General features: G+C 38.1%; 1 protein-coding gene across 3 annotated transcripts in view; it reads left to right on the top strand.

Moving 5' to 3' along the window:
* Positions 1–17,760, top strand: part of grb10b (growth factor receptor-bound protein 10b) — a 124,137-nt gene that overhangs the window by 56,928 nt on the left and 49,449 nt on the right. For all 3 annotated transcript variants that reach the window (XM_041793207.1, XM_041793208.1, XM_041793206.1), the window contains exon 5: positions 2,836–2,980. In XM_041793207.1, coding sequence (XP_041649141.1) covers positions 2,836–2,980 — 145 coding nt within the window. The remainder of the gene's footprint in view (positions 1–2,835; positions 2,981–17,760) is intronic.

Genomic DNA, 17,760 nt, shown 5'->3' with positions numbered 1-17,760 from the left:
AACACAGTAGGACAAAGTGTTTATTAAAGTTATGGATTAACTAAAGAGCAGAACTGTTCACTAAGGTTTTTTTTTGTCTGTGTTTTTTTTTTTTTTTTTTTTAACCATTGTACTACTTTTTCCAGCCAATGCAGTCACCCGCTGCTGATCATAAGACATTGGCTTCTCTTTGGAAACAAGGGGCTGTATCTCCTTTCTTTTTCTTTCCCAAGAACAGGATACCAAGTTAAGATGTAAATAAATCAGAACCATGTTACCAGTAGCTGTTGTTGAGCTTGTTGACAATTAACCTGTGTATATGAGAGATGTTCTATCAGGTGTTCTCTTTTAGCATTTCATAACTTTTCCAGGATTTTCCACCAATTCTCTACAATTTTCCAACTTTTTGGGGGTAACTTCTAGGTAGGTTTTTTGGGGAGGGACATTTAAGTTTCCAGAAATAAGACATTTTCTCATGTCAACATTTGATGTCATTTGTTGTCTTTGTGCGATCTTCAGTTAAACAAGGCATTTCAATGTTCTCAAAAACACAAAACAATAACATTCTTATTTTATGTGCATACTGCGCAATTCCAAATCTTTTGAGAGGTTGGTTAGACATACACATATGTTATGTGGTAGAGGTCCGTGGCCAATTTTGAGTATAGCCTCACGGTTTCAGGGTAAGATTTCAGCACTGGGCAGCATGGCGATGCAGGGATTAGCGCTGTGGCCCCGCAGCAAGAAGGTTCCTAGTTTAGACAGGGCCTTTCTGTGTGCAAGTTCTCCTTGTGTAAGTGTGGTTCTTTCCTGGTGCTCCAGCTTCTTCCCACAGTCCAAAGACATGCTTGTTAGGTTGATTGGTAACACTAAATTGCCCCGTAGGTGTGGATGTGAGCATGTCTGGATTTTAAGCACCACAGTTATGTAACCAGCTATCAGTTATTTAATGCACTTCTATGGTGCATCACAGGGCTGGGCCCCTGAAAAACAAAGAGGAAGGGCCCTCCCCATTTGTGGTTTATTGAGGATATCAATCCGTGTGTGTTGGATAGATAGCATTGGTGCTAGTGTCCTGGCTGAGAGTTACCTCATTTTTTACCTGAAAAGTGTATTAAATTATTGCTGGGTTTTGATGTTGGAAATACTTCGTTGTGCTACTTTTTAACCCCTTTTCACCACCTTTTGCCCCTTTTATCCCATTTTATTTTTGTTTTTGCTAATTTTTGCCACTAATTTGCCACTTTTCTTTTATTTAGTTTAAAAATAAAGTATCGTTATCACGGCTTACTTTTACATTGGACCAGGATTTCGCTGACCTTCATGCCCCCCCCCCCCTTTTTTTTATGGGTGGCCTTGTGCATCTCACAAGAATGAAATAAAATTACAAAGCATCATATATAATCAGAGTTAGGTGTGCTTGAATACAATCAGATAATTAACATCATGAATTCTAAATAATGGTCAGTTTTGCACATATACAAAGCTTCAGTTGCATATAGAGACAGATATTTTTTACAGTGACGTTGAATTTATCTTCAGTTTTTAAAACCATTTACAAAGAACAGAAGTATTCACCCACATACTGAATACCTGCACAGTCAACAAAGCCACTCAGGTGCACTGAATGTAGACAGATGCAGCTATAGTATGGCCTTTAGCTTTAAACCACCTCCTTCTAGCCTTTAACATTTGCACATGCAAAGCTACACACACATAGAGAGCTTCAACCTTTTCTTCTCTCCACACTGGAAAGAAATCCTCTCACTATACACTGTCATTCCTCCACACCCTCTCGATAATTGGGCATAATGTCTTTACCTCGCTCCCTATCTGTAGCCCTTGAATGACCCGTTCCTCCCTGTCACTCCCTTTTTGTCTCAAACTGCACCAGCAAGAGGAAAGAGGTAAAAAGAAAAAAAAACTCTTATTGTTTTAGTTCCTACTGCAAATGTCTCTCTCATTTTGAAGGGAAGCAACCCGTATTTTCCCTACGGCTGTAAGGAGATAGGGAGCAGGTATTCTAACTCACACATGCATAGAAAGGTAAGAGAAGTATAGCTGAACGCATACAGTACAGCACTGGTGTCAGCTCTTATTATCCGCCTGTGGAAGATTTGACAGAAACAGAGAAGGGATGATCAGGTAGTGGGTATTCTGTCTTATGAGCTCTCCCCCTCTCTCTCTCTCTCTCTCTCTCTCAAACACTCATGCTCACACACAGACTCGGGCCCTGAAGATCTTATTATTCAGGCCTGACCTCTGGATAACCCTGTTCTCAAGCTCAGATGGGACAACATCAAAAGGCCCGCTCTCTTTTGAACTCACTGGGCTCTACTGAGAGAGTTTGATAGAGAAAGAAAGAGAGAGAGTCTTCACCAGTGATTCTCTCAGTGAGCTCTCCAGCTTAAATTTCACCAACTGACCCGCCCATTTGTTTAAAAAACTACCAAATCCTGAAAAGTTTATGATCAGCTGTCAAATCATCATTCCTCCTCCGGGTTCTACAGTATATGTGCCTCATTTAAAAGCTGCTTTAAAGTGATGTCTTGATCCAATATTGATGCCTGATTAATATTGCAGAAAATTAGCCAGCAGGCTGCAGAGGTCTGTGGGTTCCACTTGCTGGGAGACTGTTCATTACAGCTTGATCAGATGGAAACAGACATGAGCATAGATACTGTACAGCAGTGCTTTATTAATTCCAACTTTCTCTTTCAGGCACATATTTCACATGTGTCAGCGGCTCTTATTTCAAAGCTCTCCCGTTACACTCTCAGAGGCTGTTCCAGGTCGTGACCTCAGACTCATGCTGTTAAATATGTTTGACCACTTTTCGTCTGTTTGCCTGTCCAGGAGGTTGCAGGAGGAGGAGCAGCAGCTGAGGACATCATCTCTCCCGGCCATCCCAAACCCTTTTCCTGAGCTCTGCAGTCCGGCCAGCTCTCCAGTCCTCAGTCCAGGATCCCTGCCTCCAGGAGAGCCCTCCTCAGACATCTATGTGAGTCAGACCCCATTAAGACAAGGCTGGTACAGGCATTAAGAAAAATATGTTTACGTTTTCTCAGCACTCTTGTGGGTTTGATATTTTTCTGAATATCATGATTTGTTGTGCTTGCGTTGGATCCAAAACCTAGTCCTTTTGAAAACCTAGATATAAGGCATCAGCTGATTTTTTTTTTTTTTTTTTTTTTTACATGAGATGTTAAAAATACATTTTTTTTTTGAATACCTACATTTAAGAACTGGCTGATACCAAACCCCACTGATACTGGTATAAATGTTAGAGAATGCAGTATGATGTTGCTTTAATCACAATGATTTCTCAGATTTTGATGGGTTATGTTATCAGAACACACTCTGCTACCATTGCACTTTTAGTTGCCTTTTGAAGCCAGTTGTTTTTGTGTTGGCCATTTTGTTTTGCCTTTTTTAAATACCGGATCAGTAGATTAGGCATACTCACACAGCAGCTATTTCTCTCTGAGGAGTGTAAAGCTAAGCTGTTCTCCAGTTTGTCAGTTGTATGCATGTAAGGTATCTGACAAATTTATATCATTTTATAGTTTGAAGTTTATCAGCGACTTAAAAGACAGCCATGAATCAAGATCTTAAGGACTGACGGGCAGTATTTCAGAGTAAACCCTTATTTCAGTGGTTCCCAAATTTCATCAGCTCATTGGAGCCCTATTTGCATCCAAGAAGAGCTTTGGTCACTCAAGACCAACACAAAAAAATGGGACACACTGCTGTAAATAAACAATTTAAATTGTTTTATAGATAAGACCCTAACAAAATAGGCTTTTGCATGTTTTCCAAAATGTATTTTTATTAACTATCTAAAGAGTATTTGATCATGATTTTTCTTAAATTATGCATCTAGTTTTTAAAACACGGAGCAGACCCCTGGAGAGTCCAGGAACCTCAAGTTAGATTTATATTTGATAACCTGCCTGGCTATGTCTTGCAATAGCTCATGTTAGCATAGAACAACATATTAGTGTGAAAGGTTATATTGTTCATAAATTTAGTTAGTAGTATTAACAGTATCACAAATTCTGAGGTTGTTGCAGTACTTTAAAATGGTAAAACAGTCGGGCGTTAATATGAGGGATGTAACGGTATCAAAATCTCACGCTACTATGGTGATACCTCGGTAACAAGTCCAAGGTTCAGGATTTATTGCAGTATCTAAAAAACAACAAAATGAAAGAAGCCCTCACACTATTGTGTTGCGGTTGGATTGTGAACATTTCTACAAGAGTCTTTTGGCCTAGCCGGGTTCTTCCCCTTGCATCTATGCAAATCTTTCTGGGATGTTGCTTTGCCAAGTGGCTCCTTATATTACTTATACTCCCCATCAAGTGTGTCACCACACCCTGGTAGTGTCTGCATATTGCTTTTGTGTGTCTGTCACCTTTGCCCTTTCTCATTTCTTGAACAGGAAACCAAAATGCTTCCTCATGCCAGATTAAAAAGTCGCTGGAGCCTCTGCAACCTCAAAAATGTCGTCACTCTTAGAATCTACCATTTTTTGCACTGTTAGATCAAGTCAGCAAGTGAAACGCAAAGGATCATGGGTACGGAAGGGACAATGTTAACTGTCGTCCTTACTTTCCCATTGCTCTTCTCCACAAAAAAAACTACACTTTTTACCCTAAGGACCTAACGTTTGTCAACTACCACTACTGCAAAAATAATGATACCGTTCCATTTCAATATGTTTTACAATGTTATCCCAAATTTTATATTTGTCATATATCTTGCAGGCCTACTAGCTAACAGGAAGTTGTTGGGAATCGTATATATGTATTAGTTGTGCATGATTTGGCAATAATTTGTGTTTGCTATTATCCTGGATAATATTGTGCACTAGTACCATATGATACATTAGTGGTATTATGAGTTTTGCTTGGTTATCTTGGAAAATGCATAGATTGATGATGGTTTTGAAGTGGGTTTTTTTTCTACTCAAAAAATACAAATATTAAGTAGCATTAAAAAATGACTAAACCTTAAGATTTTACAGTACTGATTTGAAGCTGATTTAATATTGTTCTAAAAAGTAAAAGTTTATCCTTTTTTCTTTTTCCAGTTTTGTTTATTGATTTTACACCATACACAGAAATGCAAGGAGTTTAAAAGCAATATGAATGCACTGTTAAGTTAATTGAAAAACAGGACAACAGCAAGAATATTTGGACATTAAAAGGTTATCCTTTTTTGAAAGTAAAGGTACTTCTACAAAGTGCAAATGCAGTGGCACTGTTGTAAAAGCAAAGGTCTTTATGCAGGATTTTTAGTAAACCATTCAACAATCACTGACATTGTCATTGCAATTGCAGTTAGGTTAATCATGTAGCACTAGTATTTATGTAAAGTAATATGTAAACCTGAAAAATGTTAATCTTTCTAGCAAAAGCAGAGATAAGCTAGTAAATGGCTAAACGCTAATGTTAGTTGGTGCAGCTTATGGCTTTGTACTTTACTTCTCACTGTCTTTATTAGATGCACCAGTGCATCAGTTCAACATTGGTACGGGCAATACTAGCCCTGTTGTCAATCACCGGCTATCGGCAAACAATGTAGCATGAACAGATATCTGGAACCAGTATTAACCTGTTGTGTTCTGTCAGTGTACTGTAATACTTGTATCTGGTACACCTAACTGCTGATCCAGAGATAACGTTTTTTTATTGGACAGAAGAAGTCACATGTTGGACAAACTCTGTTCTGTTTTTGTGGTCAAACATAAAAGAAAATGTTAGCATGGTGGGACTCTTACACCAGCAGAAGGATTGGGAAAACATACCATCTTAACAAAGGTATTTTTGTTTTAGACACAGACTTTAGACATTTTACAGCCTAAATGCTAGTTGTATGACATTATAGCAGCATTTTAGCCTTTATCCCAAAGATGATGTCAGAGTAACATGTTTGGTTTTATTGATATGATTGATTGGCTGGCATTCTCATTGATGCTGTTTTTTTATTTATATAACTTACTTAATGCCTTTAGACTCAATGTCCTTGTTTTGAAGGATGCAGAATTTAAACATCATAAATCAGCTGTGTTAGTGGTAAAATGTTTGTTGCACATAAGCACTGAGGAATTTTCTGGGCTGTACATCTGCCTCATGTTTTGCTCATGTGAGGCATGCTGATTGCTTGCATGTGATTGCACTCTGCTGTAAAGCTCATGTGTGTGCTCAAAGGGTTTGTGGCTTTGTCTGAGGAGAAAAAACAGAGGTGAAGAGTGGAGGAGCCGACATTGTTATGTGTGTTAGTGTGAGTACCTGCACACATGGCTGCAGTTCTCTCAGCCTGTTTACATTAGTGTCTTCATTTGTTGAGGAAGATTTAGAGACCGGTCTGTCTATTCCTGGAAATCAGAGTCCCTCTATCGTCACTTTTAATGATCTTCACATGGGGCCGGCCAATGCGGGTTACAGTAACATACTGACTTACAGTAATGTGAAGGCGGACTATTTCTCATAAATACCCTGCTGGCTGTGATCCTGGTCTGTTCTGGTCATGGCTGTTATGGTGAGAGATCACAAACTGCCAAAATGCATGAGTCTAATATGACCTGCTCTGCTTTTTTAAATGTCAGCTCATAAATCACTTGATGAACTAACAAATTGTTGGCATCCAGTAAATGCTTTAAGAGTTGAGAAGTTTGACTTGCCGTGTGTTACATAAATAAAGCTTTAGATATTTAATGTTGGACTTAAACTTGAAAAGTTAAGTTTCTTTCTAAGTTTCATGAGTGGGAAAGTTGTTTCTTGCTTTGTGGGAATGTCGTAGGCTTGAATTACAGGCTGCAGCATAAATTCAACACTTGTGGTAAATGCTGGTTCATATGGTAAATAGGTCAAAGATTAATGTCAAACTAAGTGGTTTTGAGTCCTGTGTTGAATTACTGGCCGCAATATGAGTCAGGCACTATACAAGTAAAGCAGACAGGTTGAGTTAATATTTACAAAACATTGTTTTATTGAGCTGTATAAACTGTATGTGATGGTAACACTGTTGGTTTTTGAATTCCCAGACAGCCTGTTAAGAGAGTGGTTTTAGACCAGGAAGTAGAGGGTAGATTGAAGGAATCAGTGGAATTTGGAGATTAGCAGTGAGGTAAATTATTTCTGTGTCTGTGTCTATTTTGCATAACATGTGACCTTTAAGGAACAGGAAATTATCTATTGCTGTCTTTAAATCAGAATGCTTTAGCACAATGAACCTAGTAAGACATTATAGTTTTCAGCCATTTTCCTTTTATTGAAACATTTGCATCCCCTTTTTGTCATACATTGGCTTCTGAAGAATTTGTTATTACTGGCATATCAAATATCGACAAAACTCCTATTGTGCATCCTGACTAAATTGAAGTAAATGAATCCAATCTGTTCTTTACCTCTACTGGGGGGAATTTTATGTCATTCAACTAACAAGATCGTATTGTCTTGTATCGTCTGGTATTATCTTGTTTCGTCTCATATCATCTCATATCGTAATGTCTCCTGTTGTATCATGTCATCTCGTATCGCCTCATGTAATATTGTCTCCTATCGTCTCATGTTGTGTCGTTTTGTATCATCCCTTCATCTCATATTGTCTCATATTATCTCATATGGTTTCGTTTGGTCTCATATCGTCTCATCGTATTGTCTGGTGTTGTCTCATGTTGTATCATCGTCCTGAGTCGTCTCATAGTGTGTCTTGTTTCATCTTATATGCAGGACTCCAGACTAACTTTTTTTTACTTCACAGATCACAGGGGCCCCTAACTTAAAGTCTTAGGGGCGCAAGCAGAAAATTTAGGGGCGCACACTGTAAATCCACTTGCGAGATGAATATTCACGTTTCCCCTCATTTTCACTGTATTACTGATAAACACACATTTTATGTGTCCAACTGGCATTGTGTTTGCTCAAAGCGTCGTGTTTTAATTGTGTATTGCCATTATTATCAGCAAATTTAGTGTACCCCGCATGTTGTGGGTATTAGGGCTGCAGTTATCAATTGAGTACTCTATCAATTCTTCTGATGATTAAGCGAGTACTCTAAGAACAAATATTGCATTTTTTGAATCAATCCTTTTTGCTTTTTTTCAAGAGAAATAGTAACAGACAAATGATAAAATATGGTGGGTCCTTTAAATTGACTACTTGTATGTTAAAAATAGGTATTAAAAGGTTATCTAAACAAAATATCTAAAATAGTTCCAATGGCAATTTACATTTATTAAAGTTGAAAGGAAAGGAAGTTAAATAATTCCATTAGATTATGCTATAATTTAGGTTTAGGGATCATCTCCCAGGAAATTCTGGCTGCTAATTCTTTATTTCTTATATTGTAGTTTATTTTTATTTTTTCACTTAGTCATTAAGATAAAGAGACACTTAATTATTTTAACTTCCTCTACTTCAAGCATTAGTGTAATATTTCACATTCTAGCAAGAAATAAATCTCCATTATCGAAACAATGGTATGATGATTTCTGAAAGCTAGAACTATTTCTCAAAGAGTGTTCACTTTTAATTTTTGCAACCGCATTTTTGTTTGATCCACCGTGACTTTTAACACCATATCTGGACCTGGGAACAGGTTTTAGGGTAAAGCTGCATCTGTGATCTTTTGAATCCTGACTGTATGATGGTGAACTCTGACCTCTTTGCTCTCTTTGACTCAGTCACTGTTAGTAGCAGTAACGTTTCTATTTAACTGGCATCTAGTCATCAAAATGTAGTCTTATGAAATGCTTCGGGGTGCCAAAGGATTTTGAGAAAAATTACGCTGAAACAAAGATGTGCGGGTGCTGAATTTTAAATCATTAATTAAATGCATGACGTGCGCACGCAGAAGAGAGAGAGAGAGAGTGAGAAAGCACCTGAGCAAGGCTTGAATAATGAAGCGGGTCTCTCTTCAGTGAAGTTTATAAAATCCCCTGAAGTCTGCAGACATAAACTGACCGCTATCACGTATGAGCGCGTGGTGCAGGCTGCTCGTAATCTCGGAGTTCTGCACACTTTCACCCATTAAAGGCTCTTCAATCTCAGTAGGAAACTGTTTTTCTTTATTTAAACCTTTTTTATGATAAAATATCGCTACAACGTTAGCGTAGTACCACATCTGCCATTATTTCACAGCCAGTGAATGTGTAAAAACAAATACACTGTGCCACACAAATAACCATCCGTGTGAAACACCGCATGCCGTGCGCCACAGCGCGATGTCAAGCTTATACCACAGCATATTTGGATATATGACGGATTTAAGCGAAGCCTCGAGGCAGATGCCTTCTTCTTTTGGAGTTAATGTCGGTTGGCAAACCAGCTCATTTGTGGATTATCGTCAACAACTGGGCTGAAGTGTGGAGCAGAAGTTTGTCAGCAACAAAAAATATTTAATAATAACTGTAAAAATCAGCAAATTTACTGGTCGCAAATGCGCGAGTAGATGAAAAATTTACTCCCACTGTCTCAAATTTTAGGGGCAAAATGCAACCATTCAGGGGCAGTCTGGAGCCCTGCATATAGTCTCGTATCTTCTGGTATTGTATGATATCGTCTTGTATTGTCTCATATCATATTGTCTTTTGTCATCTTGTATGGTCTCATGTTGTAACATGTTGTCTGTTTTCATCTAATATTGTCTTGTACCATCTCATGTCGTCTTGTATCTTCTTGTATTGTATCATATATCATATCATCTCGTATTGTCTTGTATCGTCTCCTATTGTTTTGTGATGTATCATCCTACATCGTCTGATGTCGTCTCATATCGTATCATCTCGTATCGTCTCATATTGTATCAAATTGATTGTAGGGTTGTGTACCGTGATTATCCTGCAGTTTGATCCCCTAAAGGAAAATTTTTTGGAAAGATACAGCTCAAACAGTGTATACTGACTTCTCTTTCATGGACCATCAAAGTTTTTCAGAGACTGTGAGCAGTGGAAAATTGAACTCCTTTTGTGTGTTTACCATGCTCAAACAGTATATACTCTCATGTAAACTTGTGTGAGCATGCTGTGCATCCGCCCATGCATAAGGGTCTATTTGTTTTTTAGATGCATGTGTTTGTGTGTTTGTCTTTGTGAGCTCTGTAAACTATTTACAGCATTGGCAGTGTCTATCCATTGTTGATGGCAATGGAAAATATGTCTCATTGTGGTTGTTCTTTAGTGGAAATTCAATTCAGCACCTTTCCACTGAGAGAGAGAAAAAAACCTTCCTGCAGAGGCGTCTCATCACACACATGTGCTTTGGGGTCCGGAGGATGCACACGATGATAACACGATTTACTCACCAACATGTATTCCTCCCTCGAGTGGTTTAGTTATGAGGAGGAGTGGGTGATCTGTTTAGAGGTCTGTCAAGTGGGAAAGTGGGCAGGTAAATTATTGCTCTAACCTTCATCATTTCAACCACATGTGCTCTGTTCTCTTCCACCTTTTCGTCTCCATCTTCTGTCTCTGTAGCTCACTCTGCCAGCCTGCTGCTGAGGAGTTTCTCTGTTGAGTTTACTGAATTTTCCGACCTCCGGGCGCTTTCTGACAGACTCTCATACTCGTGTCCCTCTGTTCCTCTTTACCTCACTGCTTGGCCTCTGCACTGGAGGCGTGAGGACACAGCACTGGGCTGTCAGGAATCACCGGGTACACTGTGTAACATGGCCACATGCTTCCCAGTTACCTCACTTTCCTCTGCTTTCCTCTCCCTCCTGTCTGTCTCCATTTCTGCACTCTTCACCCTTCTCTTCATACCTTTAGTTAAACGCAATTTAAATCTGCGTTTAGCTGTATGGGGAAATATATGCATAAGAGCATCCCTAATTTTAGTATCCATTGGGCACATTTTAACACAGTGATTTTGATTTAAAAGTATGTAGACGATGAACAGAATTCCTGCAGCCGTAGCTTTGCACTAGTAGCCTGTTCATATGCACATTTATATCAGAGTTACTTCAGCTCTGTTTATAGACTGAAAAATTTAGTAAATATAAACATAACCCAGAATATGATTAATTTCTTAGACACATGGTCATGCAGGGAAGTAGTGACTATTTTAAATTATCATAATCTTTATTATTTTCAATAAAGGGGTCAGGAAAATGTTTATTCACAGAGCGATGACTTAGGCTATGTGTCACACTCGTGTTCATCTCTCCTCCCTGTTTGAACCTCAGAGGGTTTAGGATGCTCACTTCTGAGCTCATCAAATAAAGTTTGCAAACTTGAAAACCATGGTACTGCTCCATATAGGTCTTTTAGAAATTTTCACAGGGACTAAGTCTTAAGTTTCATTTTCTTTTCCAGCCATAAATCCCCAGAAAGCAGAACGGGTGGGGGTGAGGAAGCACAAGGCTAGAAGTACTAGAGATGGTTCTATGATAAAACTGCTTAAGCAGTAAAGATAGGCAATACCAATGTCTAATAATTCAATTTGATATCAATACTATTGGATGGAATTTTATCAATACGGTTACCGAAACCTAAAATATTGGACTAAAAAACTTTCAAAAGTTACACATTTCAGGCAGTTAAAAAGGCCCATGTATGCCATTCAGAAATTTATTTAGGGAGAAACTTCAATAAAATTAAAATGTTTAAGCAGGTAAATATTAAATAAAAAATACAACATAGCACAAACTTGTATATAAAATTAAAATATCTACAACATAACCAATTTCTTTTCTTTTTTTTAAAATCAGATAGAAGAGCTATATTAGCCACCTATAGCCACTAATTTGAAGCAAAAATGTAAGAAATACAAGTCGTCAAAGATTTTCGTAGAAATGTTTATCTTGCTATGTTTCTACAACTTGGTCTTCATACATTCTATGGTATTGGCATGTATTTTTTAAATGTTTTATTACAATTTTGAAATACAATTGGGGACACCATTGAGTGAGAAAGACAGCCAGGCTCACATCACAGACTATAAAATAAATTCATATGTGAGCAAGTTGAGTAGCTGAAATCTGTTACTCATTTATGTTTGGTCCTCAAAGTCACATGGTACGGCAGGATCAGCATGTCCGATTGGTCTCCAAAGTCACGTGACACGAACGAGCAGTAAAGCCACAACAGTCTTTAGGAGAGAGAGGCAGGGAGGCACTTGACGGAGAAGCATTGGTGAGGCGTATTTTTTCTTTTGGTATCAGTACTTTGCTAGAGAGATAAATACCAGAGTATTTTGTAAATATCGATATATTAATACTGTAGTATCAATACTCCCACCACTATTTAGCAGATTGTGTTTCTTCACGATCTGAGATTGTCCTATCACACACTCTTACCACAGACTTTAGAAACTTCTGGATTAATCCCTGAGTGACGACACCTATTTGGTTACTGAAGGGGACTTCTAATGGGTCATTTCCACCAGCCATGCAGTGTAGTTCAGACAAAGACATTTAGTTGCAATAGTTGGATAGGGTCCGAAAATAACCAACCCGTACTTTCCTGCTTTTTGCCCCCCACCTTCATGTAGAGGTGCCAAGCTTACCTATTCAGCTGAGCTACACACACACACAAAATCTAAGACAGCTTTCAGATGTTTTGCTTAAGTTTGAAAATACCATCTGTGATATACACGAGATTTGATCATGAAGAACAGATTAGGTAAGTGTAAAAGCCACAGAATGACTGAGAACATTTAACTGGGAAGCTGCCATCCATGAACACTGGCTAATATCCAATGAAGTTCATGTGAAAATATACAGATTTGCGCATGACTTTTGAAAAATTAACTTCCTGTTGCTGCTAAGGGTAACTACAAATACAATCTGTGTTTAATGTAATCCTAAAGCCTCAAACATCTTTCCATACACAGCCAAAGGGCTGAAAAGCAGCCATTACAAGCATGCTACTCTTAAGAAAATACTAGGAGCTTGTCCAGTGTAATCCATGTCGTGCAATGTAGAAACCTATAAGAAGCCTTAAATGCGAAGCAGTTAGCTGGTATATCCATTAATTTTCTCAGACCTGCATCGTGACAGTCTGTCCTCAGTGGTGCCATAGAGAGTGCTGTTATGTTCAAACTCGGACACTGTGTTCCCAGAGCTGCCCTGGTCCTTCTAGTTTGGGAACACTGATTTTGATCACTGGGTTGCCAGATTTTGCTGGATTTACTGTACTTGGACTGGATGTCCTGTAGCTCACTGGCCCTTATGGTATGGCAGGATCACTGCACTCTGTCTGTGTTTCATTATCTCTCCATTGGTCTTCCTATCTGAGTGTTATGAGTGTTAATCTATTGCCTGTCACAAGCATTACATCCATCATCCCTCCAATATTTGTCCTCTACTTCAGACTTTAAGTTGAGTAAGAAAATCCTCGACATCTGAGGCGTGCAGGAGGTCTGTGCAGAGTGTCCTGTAGCTCATCTGGTGAATACTCATTCACACATGATGAAGTAAGACTCCTAAAATAGTGCATGGTGTCAGACATGCAGTGAGGTTGTGTTGGCACTAATAATGTTAGCAAATGGGCTGTTAGTGCTCTCTGCCAGCATCCGTGTCCAGTCACACAAGTCTGACTAAAAATGATACTGCTTCCTTCATGCTTTATCCTCAAGTATATTAGAATCCACACAGTTCTCATCTATGTGTAGCTTCTTAATATGTGTTACTGCTCAGATTAAGGTACATTTTGTACCTATTTGTAATATAAAATTTGGAGAGGAAACCTAGATGTAAAAGATTCAGCTAACTAACAAGACAAAGAATAAAACCCAATAAGGCATATCAGTATTCTGTAGTACTGTTTTGGGCAAGTACATTTTGGTCTGAAATATTTTATTTATTAAAGATTATTATTATGTTGATTGTTGTCATGCTTATGGATATTTCTTTTCGTTTTTGCAATGTAAAATAATAAGGACAAGCTCATCTCAATGTTGCAATTTGATTAAGCTGACCCTTTTGACAAAAGTAACATACATTTGAAACACTAACCCAAAGGGGAATCTTCAAATTGTTTTTTTCATCCAAAACCTTCAGAATCTTCATTTGATGCTACAATGGTCAAACAGAAACAATCCATTTTTACATTTAAGAAGCTTGAACAAGAAAATTTATGTGATTTCTGCATAAAGAAACGGATGAAATAATAAACTGATCATTACAGTAGCTGGAGAATAATGGTCTTTCCAACAACCTGTTGATCAAAATTTGCAAATCTAACTTATCCTGTTGTTTTCATCGTGACTGTAAACAAGTTTTTACGTGCTGCACAAAAACAGTCCCCGACACACCAGGTAGACTTTTTCACATATCCATTGCATGGATTTTGTCTCATATCCATCTGGGCAGTGTCAGTATTTGGGAAAGGCAGAACCTTTAAAGATAATCTTGGAAGGTGATTGGATTTCATCACAGGAGATCCAGAGTGACAAATATATAGAATAGTGGGCATGTGCAGCCCTGCAGCCTGTTGCAGCAGCTATGCATAAGTTTTAATGTAAAGCCCACACTAAACCCTACGTTGAAACTAGTTAAGTTGTTACTTAAGTTGTGTTATTGTTCAGTTGCACCACTGAGATGTAAGGTTCATCTTAACTAGCACAGCTTTACGCCCAAACAAAGCAGATTTGATGTTTTCACTTCATTTAACCAATCAATGAAAAGCATTTTCAACCCAGTCTTTGTCACAACACTGCCTCTCATGTCAAATTGTATCTGAACAAGATAATGGCTAAAAATAACTTATGTTAGCTGCAGTTTATCCTTAAACAGTGCCAAGTGTGGATGAAAAATATGACGAGCAATTTTGTCTCAGTGAGTGTTAAAGCCTACAGCCTAAACCCGAAGCCAATAAAGTAACAGCACTGACATCAAGTGGTGAAATTGCCAATAAAGCGAAAAAATTTAATGGCAGTTTACAGAAATGATCTCCACTCATGGAGAACTATGGTATTATTGATCATGGAGAACACACTGCTGGCACCAAATTGCTGATAAAATCCTCTGCTCCTAGTCATCCTTTGAGTTATCCCACCTTTTAAAACTATCACTATGACAGCCATATTTTACAGAGGACTTTATACCTAGGACAATGTAGGTGTAATGATTAAGTTGTAACTCGAACCTACATTGCAACAATTTCAGCTGGTGCAACACCTTAAATGTTAGCATGGTTTGCAACCTAACTGCTAGGCCGTCTGTGCCTGTGTGTTGTCCAGTTCCAGTAATAACAGCTTCAGTAGCTACATCTGAGCTAATTGCCGGTCCTTCTTCAGACCAGGAACAGACTTTTTAGACTGAAACTTTGCAGGATGGATCTGCCTGGAGACAGAAATGGATTCAAGCCAATCCACTGGCTTTCCAAGGTAACAAAGACAGAATATCTTCTTCTTGTGTCTGTCTGTTATTTAACTACCACAATAGAATGATAATTAGAGATGCACCAATTGTTCAAATTATGGCTGATAGGGACACAGTTATTTAGAATAACAAAGACCAGTACTCAAGTTTTTTTCATTGTGCCTTTTGGTATAAAATTATAACTAAGCCCGAACTTTCATCTCGCCATGAAAAAACAGATCACAGTTTGTCCAACCTTTCACTTCTTCTGCCTCGTAAAAAATGTTTTATCAAGCAGTTAGGTGTACTGGATGTCAGCATTAATTTGATTGGACCCAACAGATAAACCTCAGCTACTGATATCTGCTCATGCTATATTTGCTGATGTCCGATGTTTGTCTATGTTTTGTATGTTAATATGCATCACTGTGATTATATTTGACCTGACACACCAGATGGATTTGTTTTACACATCCATCTGGGAAAGCTTCAATAGAAAATTTGTGGGAAAAGGCAGAGCCTTTGAAAAAACTCGGAGTGTGATTGGATGAACGTTCTGTCTGTCACATCTTTACGGGCCTATCAGAGCAACAAAACACGTGACGTAGCCACTATCGAGCTGTGCTTGTGCAGCTACCGAGGAATAACGCGAACCATGGTGACTAAAGAAATGCAAGTACTCAACTTTTGCTGTTTTTGAAAAGAGAACAACTCACTGCTGTTCTCTGTTCTTCTTTTAACGAAGAAATCTCATCAAGTTCCGATAAAACTGGCACTTTAGCAGCATCCACACTAATCTCTTCCACCAATTGCACCGGCCACTTGCTGCTGCCTGTTTACGTCATGACTCCGCCGCACCTGAAAGTATTGCCCCTCGTCGCTGATTGGCCCTGTCACTTTCTAACCGGGTCCAGACGGTTCAGATGGGAGTTTTGCAAGGTGGATTCGCCAGTGAGTAAATGGGCTTATCCATCTGCTTTGCAAGGATAGATTATATTAATATTATTGCAGAATACACTTAGCATGCCTTAGCATTTAAGAGAAGAGCTGTGGCGCATTTATTTTTCTTCCTAGTATCTTTCCTGTCTGTTTCTTCTCTTAAATGTATTCCTGAAACCTGCTGAGCCACAGAGTCCCTGAAGGGATCATTAACATTTGCTCTAATGATGGTGATACTGATCACTCTCCACCTCATCTCACTTTTCCTCACCCCTCTCTCTTTCTCTGCATTTTTGCCTCTAGTTGAGTCAGCCAGACTTCAAAGCTGTGACACCTTCTTATCAAAAAAACATTTTGTGAATGCTGCCGGTATCAAGTGTAATGTGCTGAAGTATAATTTGAATGATGAGCTAATGTTAACAGCTTGTAGAAATTATGAGGCCTGTTTTAAATAAATCTGGACAGAAAGAAGAAACAGGGAGGGTTGTACACAGTAATGAGAGAGACAGCAGACTGACTCACAGAGAACAGAAAACAAGCTGCTGTAATTATTATTATTCAAACTGCACTTAGGGTGCACATGCTTCATGTAGTCCACTTCAAAAATGTAGATAGGCAGGAAATGCACAGAAGAAACAGAGGATGACTTGCATCAAAACAAGCTGTTAATCATACACAACCTCTAATCTCCCCAAAATGATAGATTTGCATCAAAGTAAACAGTGCCTAATTTAGCAGTCAGAGTGCATTTAACTACAGTCACTGAATTGAATTGTAATAAAGTCTTTAAAATCCATCTGGAGTTGTGTTTGGATCAAACCAAAAAAAGGGCTGTTTAAGGCTGGATTGGACTACACGAATACAGTCAGATTTTGGCCTGCTTGCATCATTGTAGCTCATCATCAAATGTAATGCCCCGATTATGATTAGGGAATAACAAACTCTCTTGTATTGTGACAAAATTACCAACACGTCTGAAATGTTCTACAAAGCTGATATGTCAGAATTAGCTTGCAGTGTTGGGTACATTGTCGGTATGGTAATTTAAAAAAATATAATTTTATATATATATATATATATATATATATATATATATATATATATATATATATATATATATATATACAAAAGGAGTTCAATAAACAAAAAAGCTACAATAAATTTTTCAAATACTAGGTTATTTTTAATGATATATTGACATATTTATACCCTCTCCTCTAATCATACAACTTTTATTTAGCTTGTTAGATGTGCTAGTTAATATCTATCCTTCCGATTTCAACACTGACTTTAGCATTGGATCACTTCTTAAACTGATGGGACTTACTACAAAGTTTTGGAGCTCTTTCGCAGCTCATCTGAGAAAAAAATGAGGATTGAATTAAGATCAAATTTTAACTATGTAGATGTAAATGACATTGTCTTGTTTTGTGCCCTCTATGAAAATACATCAAATCAGTACATATGTAAACTTGATAAATTTTCCAGTACTCGTTGAGTTAAATACTTCTAAGCAGTAAAGACTAGAATCAG

The sequence above is a fragment of the Cheilinus undulatus genome, linkage group 8, assembly GCF_018320785.1.
Source record: "Cheilinus undulatus linkage group 8, ASM1832078v1, whole genome shotgun sequence".
In the NCBI taxonomy this organism is placed as follows: Eukaryota; Metazoa; Chordata; class Actinopteri; order Labriformes; family Labridae; genus Cheilinus; species Cheilinus undulatus.
Note: the sequence above shows the minus strand (reverse complement) of the source record. Positions and strands in the feature narration are given on the sequence as shown.